Source organism: Oncorhynchus gorbuscha, linkage group LG22 (genome assembly GCF_021184085.1).
Source record: "Oncorhynchus gorbuscha isolate QuinsamMale2020 ecotype Even-year linkage group LG22, OgorEven_v1.0, whole genome shotgun sequence".
NCBI lineage: Eukaryota > Metazoa > Chordata > Actinopteri > Salmoniformes > Salmonidae > Oncorhynchus > Oncorhynchus gorbuscha.
Window position 1 is genome coordinate 49,115,210 of NC_060194.1, and position 17,793 is coordinate 49,133,002.

Below are 17,793 nucleotides of genomic sequence, written 5' to 3' on the forward strand. Positions count from 1 at the left end.
TCAATCAGGGAAGGGGTCAGAGAAGGGGTCAGAGAAGGGGTCATAGAAGGGGTTTAGAGCAGGGGTCAGAGAAGGGGTATGACAGCATCGATCAGAGAAGGGGTCAGAGAAGGGGACAGATAAGTGGTTAGAGCGGGGGTCAGAGAAGGGGTTTAGAGCTGGGGTCAGAGAAGGGGTATGACAGCATCGATCAGAGAAGGGGTGTCAGAGCAGAGGGTACAAAGCTCCTTGCATCAACAACTGACTCTTCGGATGCATCCCAAGTGGCACTCTGTTCCTTATAAAAGGCCGCTGGTACAAAGTAGTGCACTATATATATATATGGAAGCTATTTCCATTTGGAATGCAACCTTTACTCTCCTCCTCCTGATATCGGACTTCTGCTTGGTTGTGCTGCCCTCTGGTGGCCAGAATGGTTGAGAGGAGAGACGTGTAGTGGAGGGGGTGTGGTCGAGGGGGTGTGGTCGAGGGGGTGTGGTCGAGGGGGTGTGGTCGAGGGGGGTGTGGTCGAGGGGGTGTGGTCGAGGGGGTGTGGTCGAGGGGGTGTGGTCGAGGGGGTGTGGTCGAGGGGGTGTGGTCGAGGGGGTGTGGTCGAGGGGGTGTGAGGCGAGGGGGGTGTGAGGCGAGGGGGTGTGAGGCGAGGGGGTGTGAGGCGAGGGGGTGTGAGGCGAGGGGGTGTGAGGCGAGGGGGTGTGAGGCGAGGGGGTGTGAGGCGAGGGGGTGTGAGGCGAGGGGGTGTGAGGCGAGGGGGTGTGAGGCGAGGGGGTGTAGTCGAGGGGGGTGTAGTCGAGGGGGTGTAGTCGAGGGGGTGTAGTCGAGGGGGGTGTAGTCGAGGGGGTGTAGTGGAGGGGGGTGTAGTGGAGAGTTGAGAGGGGAGTCATCTCAGCAACAGTGCATGCGTGGCGGGTTGAGCTCGGGAGGCACTTCTGGTTCAGGCTGCAGAGACAGGATGCTGTTGGAGAGCTTCCTGTTGGGAATCTCTAGAGGCATCTGGTGACCAGAAGACAGAATAGGAAGTTAATAGGCAAGTCATGATTAGTGCTTCAGGTGTGGAATATACCAAATGACTTCCCAGTATTAGAAGGGTATAATCAAGCAATAAGGCCTGGGGGGGGCGGGGGGGGGTAAATTGGCAATATACCACGGCTAAGGGCCGTTCTATTACACGATGCAACACAGAGTCCCTGGATACAGCCGTGGTATATTAACCTTATATTCCACAAACCACAAAGGTGCCTCATTGCTATTATAAACTGGTAACCAATGTAATTAGAGCAGTAAAAATAAATGGTTTTGTCATACCCGTGGTATACGGTCTGATATTTTTTTTATTTTTTATTTTACCTTTATTTTACCAGGCAAGTCAGTTAAGAACATATTCTTATTTTCAATGACGGCCTGGGAACAGTGGGGTTAACTGCCTGTTCAGGGGCAGAATGACAGATTTGTACCTTGTCAACTTGGGGGTTAGAACTCGCAACCTTCCGGTTACTAGTCCAACGCTCTAACCACTAGGCTACCTGCCACCTCTACACTCTAACCACTAGGCTACGCTACCGCCCCAGCTGTCAGCCAATCAACCCCTTTGAGTCAATACATGTTAGAATCACCTTTGGCAGCGATTACAGCTGTGAGTGTTGTTGGGTAAACTCTACCTGAATTATTCTTTAAAAGAATTCTTCAAGCTCAGTCAAGTTGGTTGTTGATCATTGCTAGACAGCCATTTTCAAGTCAAGCCGATTTAAGTCAAAACGGTAACTAGGCCACTCGGGAACATTCAACGTCGTCTTGATAAGCAACTCCAGTGTTAACAGAGCATTCAAAAGGATTCAGACCCCTTGACTTTTTCCACGTTACAGCCTTATTTTAAAAATGGATTAAATGAATAAAAATTCTCAGCAATCTACACACAATACCCCATAATGACATCACAATACCCCATAATGACATCACAATACCCCATAATGACATCACAATACCCCATAATGACATCACAATACCCCATAATGACATCACAATACCCCATAATGACATCACAATACCCCATAATGACCTCACAATACCCCATAATGACCTCACAATACCCCATAATGACCTCACAATACCCCATAATGACATCACAATACCCCATAATGACATCACAATACCCCATAATGACATCACAATACCCCATAATGACATCACAATACCCCATAATGACATCACAATACCCCATAATGACCTCACAATACCCCATAATGACCTCACAATACCCCATAATGACCTCACAATACCCCATAATGACATCACAATACCCCATAATGACATCACAATACCCCATAATGACAAAGCGAAAACCGTTTAAGAAATTTCTGCTCATTTATTGACATAGGTATTCAGACCCGTTGCTATGAGACTAGAAATTGAGCTCAGATGCATCCTGTTTCCATTGATCATTACATTTACATTTAAGTCATTTAGCAGACGCTCTTATCCAGAGCGACTTATCCTTGAGATGTTTCTACAACTTGATTGGAGTCTAACTGGGGTAAATTCAATTGATTGGACATGATTTGGAAAGGCACACACCTGTCTATATAAGGTCCCACAGTTGACAGTGGGTGTCAGAGCAAAGCCATGAGGTCGAAGGAATTGTCTGTAGAGCCCCGAGACAAGATTGTGTCAAGGAACATTATGTAAATGAGATATTTCAGTATAATAAATTAGCAAAACATTTTTAAAAACCTGTCTTTGCTTTTATCATTATGGGGTATTGTGTGTAGATTGATGAGGGAAAAATACAATTGAATCCTTGTGTTTTAGGTTATTGTCCTGCTGAAAGGTGAATTCATCTCCCAGTGTCTGGTGGAAAGCAGACAACCATTTTTTAAATTTTTTAAAATTGAAATACACTGAGTGGACAAATCATTAGGAACACCTGCTTTTCCCATGACACAGACTGACCAGGTGAAAGCTATGATCCCTTATTGATGTCACTTGTTAAATCCACTTCAATCAGTGTAGATGAAGGGGAGGAGACGGGTCAAGCGTTGAGACATGGATTGTGTATGTGTGTCATTCAGAAGGTGAATGGGCAAGACAATATATTAAAAGTGCCTTTGAACTGGGTTTGGTAGTAGGTGCCAGGCGCACCGGTTTGTGTCAAGAACTGCAACGCTGCTGGTTTTTTCACACTCAACAGTTTCCTGTGTATCCAGAATGATCCACCATCCAAAGGACATCCAGCCAACTGGACGCAACTGTGTGGAAGCATCGGAGTCAACATGGACCAGCATCCCTGGGGAAGCATCGGAGTCAACATGGACCAGCATCCCTGTGGAAGCATCGGAGTCAACATGGACCAGCATCCCTGTGGAAGCATCGGAGTCGACATGGACCAGCATCCCTGTGGAACGTTTTCAACACCTTGTAGAGTCAACATGGACCAGCATCCCTGTGGAACGTTGTCAACACCTTGTAGAGTCAACATGGACCAGCATCCCTGTGGAACACTTTCAACACCTTGTAGAGTCAACATGGACCAGCATCCCTGTGGAACGTTTTCAACACCTTGTAGAGTCAACATGGACCAGCATCCCTATGGAACACTTTCAACACCTTGTAGAGTCAACATGGACCAGCATCCCTGTGGAAGCATCGGAGTCAACATGGACCAGCATCCCTGTGGAAGCATCGGAGTCAACATGGACCAGCATCCCTGTGGAAGCATCGGAGTCAACATGGACCAGCATCCCTGTGGAAGCATCGGAGTCAACATGGACCAGCATCCCTGTGGAAGCATCGGAGTCAACATGGACCAGCATCCCTGTGGAAGCATCGGAGTCAACATGGACCAGCATCCCTGTGGAAGCATCGGAGTCAACATGGGCCAGCATCCCTGTGGAAGCATCGGAGTCAACATGGACCAGCATCCCTGTGGAAGCATCAGAGTCAACATGGACCAGCATCCCTGTGGAAGCATCGGAGTCAACATGGACCAGCATCCCTGTGAAACGCTTTCAACACCTTGTAGAGTCCCATGCCCCCAACAAAGTCAGGCTGTTCTGAGGGCGAAAGGGGAAGGTGTTCCTAATGTTTTGTCCACACAGTGTAGGTCGCAGGTCAACAAAATAAGCGCCATATAGTTGAATAGAACAGGGAGGATTCCTACTCACCTTTGCTAGAATGTCGTCCACTAGTTTCAGAAAACACTCCTCCACGTTAAAGTTATCCTTGGCACTGGCCTCGCAGAAACGCATCCCAGATATCCTGGAGGTAAACTGGGAACCCGAGACATGATGATCATCAATTATAAATTATTTATTAATTATTAAATCAATCAATTATAAAAATCATAGAATTATGAGTCAATTGATAGTATTTTCCCGGGGTTTGAGATCATGTATAGTACTGTGACGTACATTAGTACTGTGACTAATGTACTGTGACGTACATTAGTACTGTGACGTACATTAGTACTGTGACGTACATTAGTACTGTGATGTACATTAGTACTGTGAAGTACAGTCACCCCCAAAACCAATTCTTTCTTTGGCCGCCTCTCCTTCCAGTTCTCTGCTGCCAATGACTGGAACGAACTATAAAAATCTCTGAAACTGGAAACACTTATCTCCCTCACTAGCTTTAAGCACCAGCTGTCAGAGCAGCTCACAGATTACTGCACCTGTACATAGCCCACCTATAATTTAGCCCAAACAACTACCTCTTTCCCAACTGTATTTAATTTATTTATTTATTTTGCTCCTTTGCACCCCATTATTTCTATCTCTACTTTGCACATTCTTCCATTGCAAAACTACCATTCCAGTGTTTTACTTGCTATATTGTATTTACTTTGCCACCATGGCCTTTTTTGCCTTTACCTCCCTTCTCACCTAATTTGAGTCAATTGATATTATTTTCCCGGGGTTTGAGATCATGTACATTAGTACTGCGATGTACATTAGTACTGCGATGTACATTAGTACTGCGATGTGCGATGTACATTAGTACTGCGATGTACATTAGTACTGCGATGTACATTAGTACTGCGATGTACATTAGTACTGCGATGTACATTAGTACTGTGATGTACATTAGTACTGTGATGCTCTACACAATAATCTGTTAAATCCATCAGCGAAGATTAGAAGTAAAGAAAACCCTGACTTGGGGAAATTTCTTCCCCGAGAAGGTTTTTCCCGTCAACCGATTGTAGATCAGTATTAGACTCACCCTCTCCGCAGTCTGTTTAGTGATGATGCGGTCCGTCTCACAGTCCAGCTTGTTCCCCACCAGCAGCAGCTCTGCCTCTTCTGAAGCATACTGGCCAATGACAGAGAGGAGAGAGATGAGATGTGTGTACTGTGTACTACTCCCTTCACCGAAGCTCTAACCAGCATAGAAAGAGCATCCCGGAGTTGGCTCTTCACTGTTGACGTTGAGACTGGTGTTTTGAGGGTACTATTTAATGAAGCTGCCAGTTGAGGACTTGTGAGGCGTCTGTTTCTCAAACTAGACACTAATGTACTTGTCCTCTTGCTCAGTTGTGCATCGTGGCCTCCCACTCCTCTTTCTATTCTGGTTAGAGCCAGTTTGCGCTGTTCTGTGAAGGGAGTAGTACACAACGTTGTACGAGATCTTCAATTTCTTGGCAATTTCTCGCATGGAATAGCCTTAATTTCTCAGAACAAGAATAGACTGACGAGTTTCAGAAGAAAGTTCTTTGTTTCTGGCCATTTTGAGCTTGTAATCGAGCCCACAAATGCTGATGCTCCAGATACTCAACTAGTCTAAAGAAGGCCAGTTTTATTGCTTATTTAATCAGAACAGTTTTCAGCTGTGCCAACATAATTTACAAAGGGTTTTCTAATGATCAATTAGCCTTTTGAAATGATAAACTTGGATTAGCTAATACAACGTGCCATTGGAACACAGGAGTGATAATTGCTGATAATGGGCCTCTGTACGCCTATGTAGATATTCCATTAAACATCAGCCGTTTCCAGCTACAATAGTCATTTACAACATTAACAATGTCTACACTGTATTTCTGATCAATTTGATGTTATTATAACGAACAATTTTTTTTTTGCTTTTCTTTCAAAAATCAAGGCCATTTTCTAAAAAGTGACCCCAAACTTTTGAACTGTAGTGTATATTACTGTAGTAACAGAGAGGAGAAGAGAGGTATGTCCCCAGTGGTGTTCCGGGCTGGTCCTTTGTGCCTAGTACTACATCATGATTTCCGTTATCAATGATAATCCACGATGATGTAAGTTAATGTATTGATAATATCCCTTTTACCTTGTCGATCATCTTCATCCACTTGGGAAGGTCGTCGAAGGTTTCCTGCTTGGTGATGTCATAGACCAGTACTATCCCTTTGGCCCCACGGTAGTAGGCGGAGGTTATACTGTTGAACCTCTCCTGACCAGCTGTATCCCTGGAGGTACAGAACACATCACTCATCAGACTGGATCTATTAGAGACAGGACACATCACACATCAGACTGGATCTATGGGTTAGAGACAGGACACATCACTTATCAGACTGGATCTATGGGTTAGAGACAGGACACATCACTCATCAGACTGGATCCATTAGAGACAGGACACATCACTTATCAGACTGGATCTATTAGAGACAGGACACATCACTTATCAGACTGGATCTATTAGAGACAGGACACATCACACATCAGACTGGATCTATGGGTTAGAGACAGGACACATCACTTATCAGACTGGATCTATTAGAGACAGGACACATCACTTATCAGACTGGATCCATTAGAGACAGAACACACATCAGACTGGATCCATTAGAGACAGAACACATCACATATCAGACTGGATCCATTAGAGACAGGACACATCACATATCAGACTGGATCCATTAGAGACAGAACACACATCAGACTGGATCTATGGGTTAGAGACAGAACACATCACTTATCAGACTGGATCCATTAGAGACAGGACACACATCAGACTGGAACCATTAGAGACAGGACACACATCAGACTGGATCTATGGGTTAGAGACAGGACACACATCAGACTGGATCTATGAGTTAGAGACAGGACACACATCAGACTGGATCTATGAGTTAGAGACAGGACACACATCAGACTGGATCCATTAGAGACAGAACACATCACTTATCAGACTGGATCCATTAGAAACAGGACACATCACTTATCAGACTGGATCCATTAGAGACAGGACACATCACTTATCAGACTGGATCCATTAGAGACAGGACACATCACTTATCAGACTGGATCTATTAGAGACAGGACACATCACTTATCAGACTGGATCTATGAGTTAGAGACAGGACACATCACTTATCAGACTGGATCTATGAGTTAGAGACAGGACACACATCAGACTGGATCTATGAGTTAGAGACAGGACACACATCAGACTGGATCTATGAGTTAGAGACAGGACACACATCAGACTGGATCTATGAGTTAGAGACAGGTCACACATCAGACTGGATATATGAGTTAAAGACAGGCCATGTCACATATCAGACCGGAGCTATGAGTTAGGGCCATGAGGTTTTCCAGACCAAGTCACCTGACATGACCTGGGAAAACAAGGCCCTAGTTAAAGCTAATAACATGGGTTGGTCAGGGAAAACTAGGCCCTAGTTAAAGCTAATAACATGGGTTGGTCAGGGAAAACTAGGCCCTAGTTAAAGCTAATAACATGGGTTGGTCAGGGAAAACTGGGCCCTAGTTAAAGCTAATAACATGGGTTGGTCAGGGAAAACTAGGCCCTAGTTAAAGCTAATAACATGGGTTGGTCAGGGAAAACTAGGCCCTAGTTAAAGCTAATAACATGGGTTGGTCAGGGAAAACTGGGCCCTAGTTAAAGCTAATAACATGGGTTGGTCAGGGAAAACTTGGCCCTAGTTAAAGCTAATAACATGGGTTGGTCAGGGAAAACTAGGCCCTAGTTAAAGCTAATAACATGGGTTGGTCAGGGAAAACTAGGCCCTAGTTAAAGCTAATAACATGGGTTGGTCAGGGAAAACTAGGCCCTAGTTAAAGCTAATAACATGGGTTGGTCAGGGAAAACTGGGCCCTAGTTAAAGCTAATAACATGGGTTGGTCAGGGAAAACTAGGCCCTAGTTAAAGCTAATAACATGGGTTGGTCAGGGAAAACTAGGCCCTAGTTAAAGCTAATAACATGGGTTGGTCAGGGAAAACAAGGCCCTAGTTAAAGCTAATAACATGGGTTGGTCAGGGAAAACTGGGCCCTAGTTAAAGCTAATAACATGGGTTGGTCAGGGAAAACTAGGCCCTAGTTAAAGCTAATAACATGGGTTGGTCAGGGAAAACTAGGCCCTAGTTAAAGCTAATAACATGGGTTGGTCAGGGAAAACTGGGCCCTAGTTAAAGCTAATAACATGGGTTGGTCAGGGAAAACTGGGCCCTAGTTAAAGCTAATAACATGGGTTGGTCAGGGAAAACTGGGCCCTAGTTAAAGCTAATAACAAACAAAGAAATTGCTAACTTCATGTGAATTAATTTCCATATACAAATCTAGCCAACTATGGTGCAGAGGTAAACAGACCGTCAGTCAATCCGCCAGCCAGTCAGTCAGTCCGCCAGCCAGCCAGTCAGTCCGCCAGCCAGCCAGCCAGTCAGTGCGCCAGCCAGCCAGTCAGTGCGCCAGCCAGCCAGTCAGTGCGCCAGCCAGTCAGTCAGTGCGCCAGCCAGTCAGTCAGTGCGCCAGCCAGTCAGTCAGTGCGCCAGCCAGTCAGTCAGTGCGCCAGCCAGTCAGTCAGTGCGTCAGTCAGCCAGTCAGTCCGCCAGCCAGCCAGCCAGTCCGCCAGCCAGCCAGTCAGTCCGCCAGTCATCCAGTCAGTCCGCCAGCCAGCCAGTCAGTCCGCCAGTCAGCCAGTCAGTCCGCCAGTCAGCCAGTCAGTCAGTCAGTCCGCCAGCCAGCCAGTCAGTCCACCAGTCAGTCCGCCAGCCAGCCAGTCAGTCCGCCAGTCAGTCAGTCAGTGCGCCAGTCAAACAGTCAGTGCGCCAGTCAGACAGTCCGCCAGCCAGCCAGTCAGTCAGTGCGCCAGTCAGTCAGTCAGTGCACCAGCCAGTCAGTCAGTGTATGAGCAGCAGTAGAGAAGCAGAAGTGACAGAGCAGGGTTAGATGTTGCCTCCCATGAAGTGGTTAGGGCTGACAGACAGGCCAAGAGAGAGGTTAGGGCTGACAGACAGGCCAAGAGAGAGGTTAGGGCTGACAGACAGGCCAAGAGAGAGGTTAGGGCTGACAGACCGGCCAAGAGAGAGGTTAGGGCTGACAGACCGGCCAAGAGAGAGGTTAGGGCTGACAGACCGGCCAAGAGAGAGGTTAGGGCTGACAGACCGGCCAAGAGAGAGGTTAGGGCTGACAGACCGGCCAAGAGAGAGGTTAGGGCTGACAGACCGGCCAAGAGAGAGGTTAGGGCTGACAGACAGGCCAAGAGAGAGTTTAGGGCTGACAGACAGGCCAAGAGAGAGTTTAGGGCTGACAGACAGGCCAAGAGAGAGGTTAGGGCTGACAGACAGGCCAAGAGAGAGGTTAGGGCTGACAGACAGGCCAAGAGAGAGGTTAGGGCTGACAGACAGGCCAAGAGAGAGGTTAGGGCTGACAGACAGGCCAAGAGAGAGGTTAGGGCTGACAGACAGGCCAAGAGAGAGTTTAGGGCTGACAGACAGGCCAAGAGAGAGGTTAGGGTTGACTGACACAGTGATGGAGCCTCAGCCAAGACCAGGTGGTGAGAGGAGACAGTAAGCACGAGACATGATGACACCAGCCAGTAAGCAGACATTCATCCTGAACCGACGGGGGGATGGGTGGAGGTAGGGACGCGAGACATGATGACACCAGCCAGTAGGCAGACAGTCATCCTGAACCGACGGGGGGATGGGTGGAGGTAGGGACGCGAGACATGATGACACCAGCCAGTAAGCAGACATTCATCCTGAACCGACGGGGGGATGGGTGGAGGTAGGGACGCGAGACATGATGACACCAACCAGTAAGCAGACATTCATCCTGAACCGACGGGGGGATGGGTGGAGGTAGGGACGCGAGACATGATGACACCAGCCAGTAGGCAGACAGTCATCCTGAACCGACGGGGGGATGGGTGGAGGTAGGGACACGAGAGATTGGGAGTGGATGAGGGTAGTAGTGGGACGAGGTCAGTAAAACAGAACCAAATTGTGTTATCAGTGAAGGTTATGCACACATTTCAGCCCAGGTAGCAGTCACACACTCATCCTACATGGCAACATCAGCATGTGTACCTACAGTATCTGTGGTGTCATGTAGCCGTAGCATGAAAAGGTCAGCTACTCTGTGCAGCGGAAGGTAACTGAACAACACAGAACGGTCGATTACTGTAGACTGAAGCATCACTTAATGTCAGGGGTCATCAAACTACATTCAGCCACGGGACAATGTCTTCTTGAGTGGACGGTCAGGGGGCCAGATCATAACGGCTAGCGTAGCCTAGTGGTTAGAGGGGAGGGGCGGCAGCGTAGCCTAGTGGTTAGAGTGGAAGGGCGGCAGGTAGCCTAGTGGTTAGAGGGGAGGGGTGGCAGGTAGCCTAGTGGTTAGAGGGGAGGGGCGGCAGGTAGCCTAGTGGTTAGAGTGGAGGGGCGGCAGGTAGCCTAGTGGTTAGAGTTGAGGGGCGGCAGGTAGCCTAGTGGTTAGAGTGGAGGGGCGGCAGGTAGCCTAGTGGTTAGAGCGGAGGGGCGGCAGGTAGCCTAGTGGTTAGAGTGGAGGGGCGGCAGGTAGCCTAGTGGTTAGAGGGGAGGGGCGGCAGGTAGCCTAGTGGTTAGAGGGTAGAGGCGGCAGGGTAGCCTAGTGGTTAGAGGGCCAGTAACCGAAAGGTTGCAAGATCGAATCCCCGAGCTGACAAGGTAAATAAATGAGACCCTAATCTATGGATTTCACATGACTGGGAATAGACACCCATCTGTTGATCACAAATACCTGTAAAAACAAATATCTTGTCACAGTATATCTGTAAATTCAAAGTGCCATCAATAAAAATGCAACTGTATTCATTGTCTTTGTTTATGCCCTACCCCCAGCACCACGGGGCAGTCTGTTCCCAACGTTGACGTCAACAGACCGCTCGCCCACACCACGCCATACACGTGGTCTGCGGTTGTGAGGCCAGTCGGATGTACTGCCAAAGTCTCTTAAATAACGTTGGAGGCAGCTTATGGTAAAGAAATTAACATTACATTTCTCTGGCAACAGCTCTGTTTGACATTCCCTGCAGTCAGCCGTGGCAATTGCACGCTCCCTCAAAACTTGAGACATCTGTGGCATTGTGTTGTTTAACAAAACTGCACATTTTAGAGTGGCCTTTTTATTGTCCCCCAGCACAAGGTGCACCTGTGTAATGATCATGCTGTTTAATCAGATTTTTGATACGCCACACCTGTCAGGTGGATGGATTATCTTGGCAAATGACAAATTCTCACTAACAGGGGTGTAAACACATTTCTGTGTGAGATAGTGGAACAGACAGAGGCCTATGATGACTTCCTGTTTCCTGTTGACTCACCAGATCTGCAACCTGATCTTCTTCCCTCTCAGCTCCACCGTCTTGATCTTAAAATCTACTCCTACAGGAAGAAAACAGGGCCAAATGTGTCTTTTGTCATGTTTTTCCAGGCTCTTTCCCCTGTCATTCAGCCAGTCAGTCTCAGCCAGCCAGCCTATCAGCCAGCCAGCCAGCCAGCCATCCAGCCAGCCAGCCAGCCAGCCAGCCAGCCAGCCATCCAGCCAGCCTGCCAGCCAATCAGCCAGCCAATCAGCCAGCCAATCAGCCAGCCAATCAGCCAGCCAATCAGCCAGCCAATCAGCCAGCCAATCAGCCAGCCAATCAGCCAGCCAATCAGCCAATCAGCCAGCCAATCAGCCAGCCAATCAGCCAGCCAATCAGCCAGCCAATCAGCCAGCCAGCCAGCCAATCAGCCAGCCTATCAGCCAGCCAATCAGCCAGCCTATCAGCCAGCCAATCAGCCAGCCTATCAGCCAGCCAATCAGCCAGCCAATCAGCCAGCCAATCAGCCAGCCAATCAGCCAGCCAATCAGCCAGCCAATCAGCCAGCCAGCCTGCCAGCCAATCAGCCAGCCAGAAACAGGGTAAAGAGCATGGAAAACATGCCAACTTGACAAACAGGCTAGTTGAAGTAGCAGGTTCTTCAGAAGCACTTTGGAATAGAAGAATTCACTGAGAAAATACTACAACAAGGAAGAAGTTGTCATTTTAATCACAAACTTCTGTGCTTAGAAATGTAAAGATATTCTACATCAAATATTTGGTTTATGACAGACTGGGACGATGACACATTTCAGACACTTATTTCAATATTTATGCAACTCTACAGCAGTTTTCCTCCTCACTTCCTGTCATCAGAACAACCATGAACAAGCAAACAGACGGAGACCCTCACTCATATGACCATCCAAAAAAGCTGCTGCTTCACACACACAGACCGAGAGAGAAACAGAGAGAGAGAGAGAGAGAGATCCACACAGATCCACAATGAATTAGAAAACAAATCCAATTTTGATAAACTCACATATCTACTGGGTGAGATACCAGTGTGCCATCACAGCAGCAAGATTTGTTGCCACAAGAAAAGGGCAACCAGTGAAGAACAAACACCATTTTAAATACAACCCATATTTATGCTTATTTATTTTCCATTGTGTACTTTAACTATTTGTATATTGTTACAACACTGTATATATATATATAAAATATGACATTTGTAATGTCTTTATTGTTTTGAAACTTCTGTATGTGTAATGTTTACTGTTAATTATTATTGTTTATTTCACTTTTGTATAATATCTACCTCACTTGCTTTGGCAATGTTAACACATGTTTCCCATGCCAATAAAGCCCCTTGAATTGAATTGAGAGACAGACAGACACATTAATGAACAGGATCTGGGGAGGGAGAGAGAGACGCACAGAGAGAGAGAGACGCACAGAGAGAGAGAGACGCACAGAGAGAGAGAGACGCACAGAGAGAGAGAGACAAGACACAGAGAGAGAGAGACAAGACACAGAGAGAGAGAGAGACAAGACACACAGAGAGAGAGAGAGACAGACACAGAGAGAGAGAGAGACGCACAGAGAGAGAGAGACGCACAGAGAGAGAGAGACAAACACACAGAGAGAGAGAGAGAGAGACAAGACACAGAGAGAGAGAGAGAGAGAGAGAGAGAGAGAGAGAGAGAGAGAGAGAGAGAGAGAGAGAGAGAGAGAGAGAGAGAGAGAGAGACACACAGAGAGAGAGAGAGACAGACACAGAGAGAGAGAGAGAGAGAGAGAGAGAGAGAGAGACAGACACAGAGAGAGAGAGAGAGAGAGAGAGAGAGAGAGAGAGAGAGAGAGAGAGAGAGACAGACACAGAGAGAGAGAGAGAGAGAGAGAGAGACAGACAGACACAGAGAGAGAGAGAGAGAGAGACAGACAGACACAGAGAGAGAGAGAGAGAGAGAGAGAGAGAGAGAGAGAGAGAGAGAGAGGGAAAGAGAGGGAAAGAGAGAGAGAGAGACACAGAGAGACAGACACAGAGAGAGAGGGAGAGAGAGAGAGACAGACACAGAGAGAGAGGGAGAGAGAGAGAGAGAGAGAGAGACAGCTGTGTACCCAGGATGACAACGCACAACAAGATGGAGGCCAGACGTGGCAGCTGCCAGAGAAGAGAGTGTCAGAGTGTGAAAGGGACTATTTTGGGAACTATGGGGACAGTGGCAGCCCTTCTGTCCTGGGTCAGTTCCATGGCTGTGTGTGTGTGTGTGTGTGTGTGTGTGTGTGTGTGTGTGTGTGTGTGTGTGTGTGTGTGTGTGTGTGTGTGTGTGTGTGTGTGTGTGTGTGTGTGTGTGTGTGTGTGTGTGTGTGTGTGTGTGTGTGTGTGTGTGTGTGTGTGTGTGGGTGTAGACAGACACGAAAATAGAATAATCATCATAACTGTTGGTGTCTTCTGTCACTAGCTAGCACAGCCACAAAGACCCTAACCCTTGTGTCACTAGCTAGCACAGCCACAAAGACCCTAACCCTTGTGTCACTAGCTAGCACAGCCACAAAGACCCTAACCCTTCTGTCACTCGCTAGCACAGCCACAAAAAGAAAAATAATGTTTTTATGAATTTTTACCATTTTTTGACTTTGTAGCTGGTCTATCTATGGGGAAAACTGTTCAGTTCTGCATCCAGGACATGACTCATGATAATAAACATCAATCCGCATGTGTATCCAAGTTCCTGTGGTGGTCTGCTTGATCTACCTCAGGAGACTGTTTCACAACAGATAAATTAGTTCCCCTTGCCTGTCAGCAAGGCAAGCCAGATTCCTTCAGTGATTTGCGTGAGGAGAATTAAATAATTGGTTTGAGTTGGCACGCAGATAGTATAGTCATACTACAATGGCTTTGTACGAGTGGAAGTCACTCTTCTAGACAGACAATGTATCCCTTCTAGACAGACAATGTATCCCTTCTAGACAGACAATGTATCCCTTCTAGACAGACGACGTATCCGCAGTTCTAGACAGACGACGTATCCGCAGTTCTAGACAGACGACGTATCCGCAGTTCTAGACAGACGACGTATCCGCAGTTCTAGACAGACGACGTATCACGGTCCTAGTTTCTGGAGGCGTACACGGTCCTAGTTTCTGGAGGCCTACACGGTCCTAGTTTCTGGAGGCCTACACGGTCCTAGTTTCTGGAGGCCTACACGGTCCTAGTTTCTGGACAGACAATGTATCCGCAGTTCTAGATCTATATTGTCTGTCTTTGTGACACATTCAGGGTCTGTTTCTGAACCTCTCGTTCTGTGGCCCGACTCTGGTCCCTGGGATGTTCCGGACTGGCACTGATTTAGTCACTTCTCTTAGCCTAGTTTCCGGAGGCCTACACGGTCATAGTTTCCGGAGGCCTACACGGTCCTAGTTTCCGGAGGCCTACACGGTCCTAGTTTCCGGAGGCCTACACCGTCCTAGTTTCCGGAGGCCTACACCGTCCTAGTTTCCGGAGGCCTACACCGTCCTAGTTTCCGGAGGCCTACACCGTCCTAGTTTCCGGAGGCCTACACCGTCCTAGTTTCCGGAGGCCTACACCGTCCTAGTTTCCGGAGGCCTACACCGTCCTAGTTTCCGGAGGCCTACACCGTCCTAGTTTCCGGAGGCCTACACCGTCCTAGTTTCCGGAGGCCTACACGGTCCTAGTTTCTGGAGGCCTACACGGTCCTAGTTTCTGGAGGCCTACACGGTCTTCGAAAGTTTGGAGATAATATATTGCCGGTCACTTGTCGGTCCTCACGGTTTGTGCTCAAGCCTGATTGAGTTAAATCCTCCACACAGGGAGGATTTAGAACGGATACATCGTCTGTCTAGGACGGATACATCGTCTGTCTAGGACGGATACATAGTCTGTCTAGAAGGGATACATAGTCTGTCTAGAAGGGATACATAGTCTGTCTAGAAGGGATACATAGTCTGTCTAGGACGGATACATAGTCTGTCTAGGACGGATACATAGTCTGTCTAGGACGGATACATAGTCTGTCTAGGACGGATACATAGTCTGTCTAGGACGGATACATAGTCTGTCTAGAAGGGATACATAGTCTGTCTAGGACGGATACATAGTCTGTCTAGGACGGATACATAGTCTGTCTAGGACGGATACATAGTCTGTCTAGGACGGATACATAGTCTGTCTAGGACGGATACATTGTCTGTCTAGGACGGATACATTGTCTGTCTAGAAGGGATACATAGTCTGTCTAGAAGGGATACATAGTCTGTCTAGAAGGGATACATAGTCTGTCTAGAAGGGATACATTGTCTGTCTAGAAGGGATACATAGTCTGTCTAGAAGGGATACATTGTCTGTCTAGAAGGGATACATTGTCTGTCTAGAAGGGATACATTGTCTGTCTAGAAGGGATACATTGTCTGTCTAGGACGGATACATTGTCTGTCTAGGACGGATACATTGTCTGTCTAGGACGGATACATTGTCTTCGCCTCACACTAAGTCCCAGGATATTTGAAACGTAAATTGAGAATTACGCTGGATTTATTGGTTCTAAAGTAAGTTAAAAGTAGTAGACGGATTATATTTATTTGTGCATTTTATGACAGAATTCCTTCAAAGCCACTTTTTTGTTCCTTTGGTACAAGGTAGCTAAGCAACAACACTTCTGACAAAGGCATCGGGTACAGTTTTACCCTCAGTAAACGTCTAGTGTCGATGATGGACAGGGCTTCAGTAACACTACTAGTTCTCTGTCGGTTTGACACAGTCATGTCAACAACAACAACAACATCAACAACAACAACCTCAAGGTTTTTAAAAAAACATGACAGTGTTTGTCCCCTTGTAGTTACCAATTTCTTTACAAAAACTTGTCGTAAAAAAAATCTATGCTGGTGACTACAGGGGGACAGATAATCTGTTTATAGAGATAAAACGATGAGCTAGGTGGGTTTTGTCATGTAGTTAAGTGTAAACATGGTTTGCTAACTAGCCGAGGGTTTTTGGTTAGCGAAGGAGGCTAACGATATCCTTACCGACGGTTGATTTACATGCTTCACAGAAGGTGTCGTCGGTAAACCTCTCCATTAGACTGGTTTTGCCTACTCCACGGGAGCCGATGATAATGATCTGAAGTTTATAATCGGCGGGTCTGGGCGGCATCTTCCTGCGGCGAGACTGTGACCCCAGAGCCGGGGAAGCATTCGCTGATCCACCGCCGGCCCTCCGTTGGATTTCATACCGTGAATCCATCAATAATTCCACATTTGAACACCTAGACACGTTTATAAAAGAGAAAATAACGATGTAGGCCCTATTTTTTAGTAATTTTTCCTTTTTTGTCTTTTGAGTTTGTTCGGGAAAGTTTCCAAATTGTTCAGCAGCTTGTCAAGCGAATCAAGGGCTGCGTTCAGTACGTTTTTACGTTTTGAAACGTTTTAATTGAACTGAAATGCCGGTGTACCGACCGACCGGTTGATTAACGGGGAAGGGTTATGGGTAGGGGAACCCTGTCAGTATGGCCAGTCGCCACACCAAACGGTAGCAAACATAACCCTTCCTTATAGTTAGTTGGCTTAAGTCGTACAATGCCGTTTTGGGGAAACGTTTCGTTCAGTACAAACCGTTCTGCAAACGTAGCAAACGTTCAAGCGAACTGAACGCACCTCTGGTAGCTTTTTCATTACGTCACCGCAGGGTCTTAGTTATCTGGGATCCTTGGGATGTCCTTACCACACATTGATTTTTTATCAAACTAGGCAAGTCAGTTAAGAACATATTTTTGTTTACAATGACGGCCTACACCGGTCAAACCCGGACGACGTTGGGCCAATTGTGCGCCGCACTGTGGGACTCCCAATCACGGCCGGTTGTGATACAGCTTGGAATCGAACCATGGTCTGTAGTGACGCCTCTAGCCCTGAGATGAAGCGTCACTCGGGAGCCCAAAATAGGTTACGGCAACGTTTCCACAAACTCGGTGTTAGTTTTGTTTTTAGCCCTAACACTACACAGCTGATTCAGATTATCAAAGCTTGATGATTAGTTGATTATTTCAACCAGCTGTGTAGTGGTAGGGCAAAAACCCAAAAGGTGCATCCCCTTTAGGGTCCCGAAGACTGAGTTTGGAAATCGCTGACGTCCCATGGATCCCGGATAGCAAAGCTCCGCACCGTCACCGCAAGCGCCAGCAAACCTTTCCGCTTCCGTCGCATTCCATAGGATTCG

At 47.2% G+C, this 17,793-nt stretch overlaps 2 protein-coding genes across 2 annotated transcripts; both read right to left on the reverse strand.

Moving 5' to 3' along the window:
* LOC124009464 (extensin-like) lies at positions 1-881 on the reverse strand. The gene is made up of 2 exons (XM_046321274.1): positions 431-881; positions 1-158 (listed from the first exon to the last, which is right to left on the reverse strand). Exons 1-2 carry the CDS (start codon positions 879-881, stop codon positions 1-3), a joined length of 609 nt encoding a protein of 202 aa, XP_046177230.1.
* On the reverse strand, positions 797-17,072 carry LOC124009130 (ras-related protein Rab-12). The gene is made up of 6 exons (XM_046320637.1): positions 16,602-17,072; positions 11,568-11,628; positions 6,286-6,424; positions 5,215-5,304; positions 4,155-4,259; positions 797-990 (listed from the first exon to the last, which is right to left on the reverse strand). The coding sequence occupies exons 1-6, from the start codon at positions 16,816-16,818 to the stop codon at positions 883-885; spliced, it is 720 nt and encodes a 239-aa protein (XP_046176593.1). The 5' UTR covers positions 16,819-17,072; the 3' UTR covers positions 797-882.
* Positions 17,073-17,793: the final 721 nt, after the last annotated feature.

What these genes read in the sequence shown, in the direction of transcription:
- LOC124009464 (XM_046321274.1), bottom strand. Translation starts at nt 881, where the DNA reads ATGACTCCCCTCTCAACTCTCCACTACACCCCCCTCCACTACACCCCC. An exon ending in CCACACCCCCTCCACTACAC is followed by an intron (nt 159 to 430) that starts GTCTCTCCTCTC and finishes CTCTGACCCCAG; the next exon opens with CTCTAAACCCCTTCTCTGAC.
- LOC124009130 (XM_046320637.1), bottom strand. Translation starts at nt 16,818, where the DNA reads ATGGATTCACGGTATGAAATCCAACGGAGGGCCGGCGGTGGATCAGCG. An exon ending in AAGATCAGGTTGCAGATCTG is followed by an intron (nt 6,425 to 11,567) that starts GTGAGTCAACAG and finishes CTGTACCTCCAG; the next exon opens with GGATACAGCTGGTCAGGAGA. An exon ending in CTAAACAGACTGCGGAGAGG is followed by an intron (nt 4,260 to 5,214) that starts GTGAGTCTAATA and finishes TCGGGTTCCCAG; the next exon opens with TTTACCTCCAGGATATCTGG.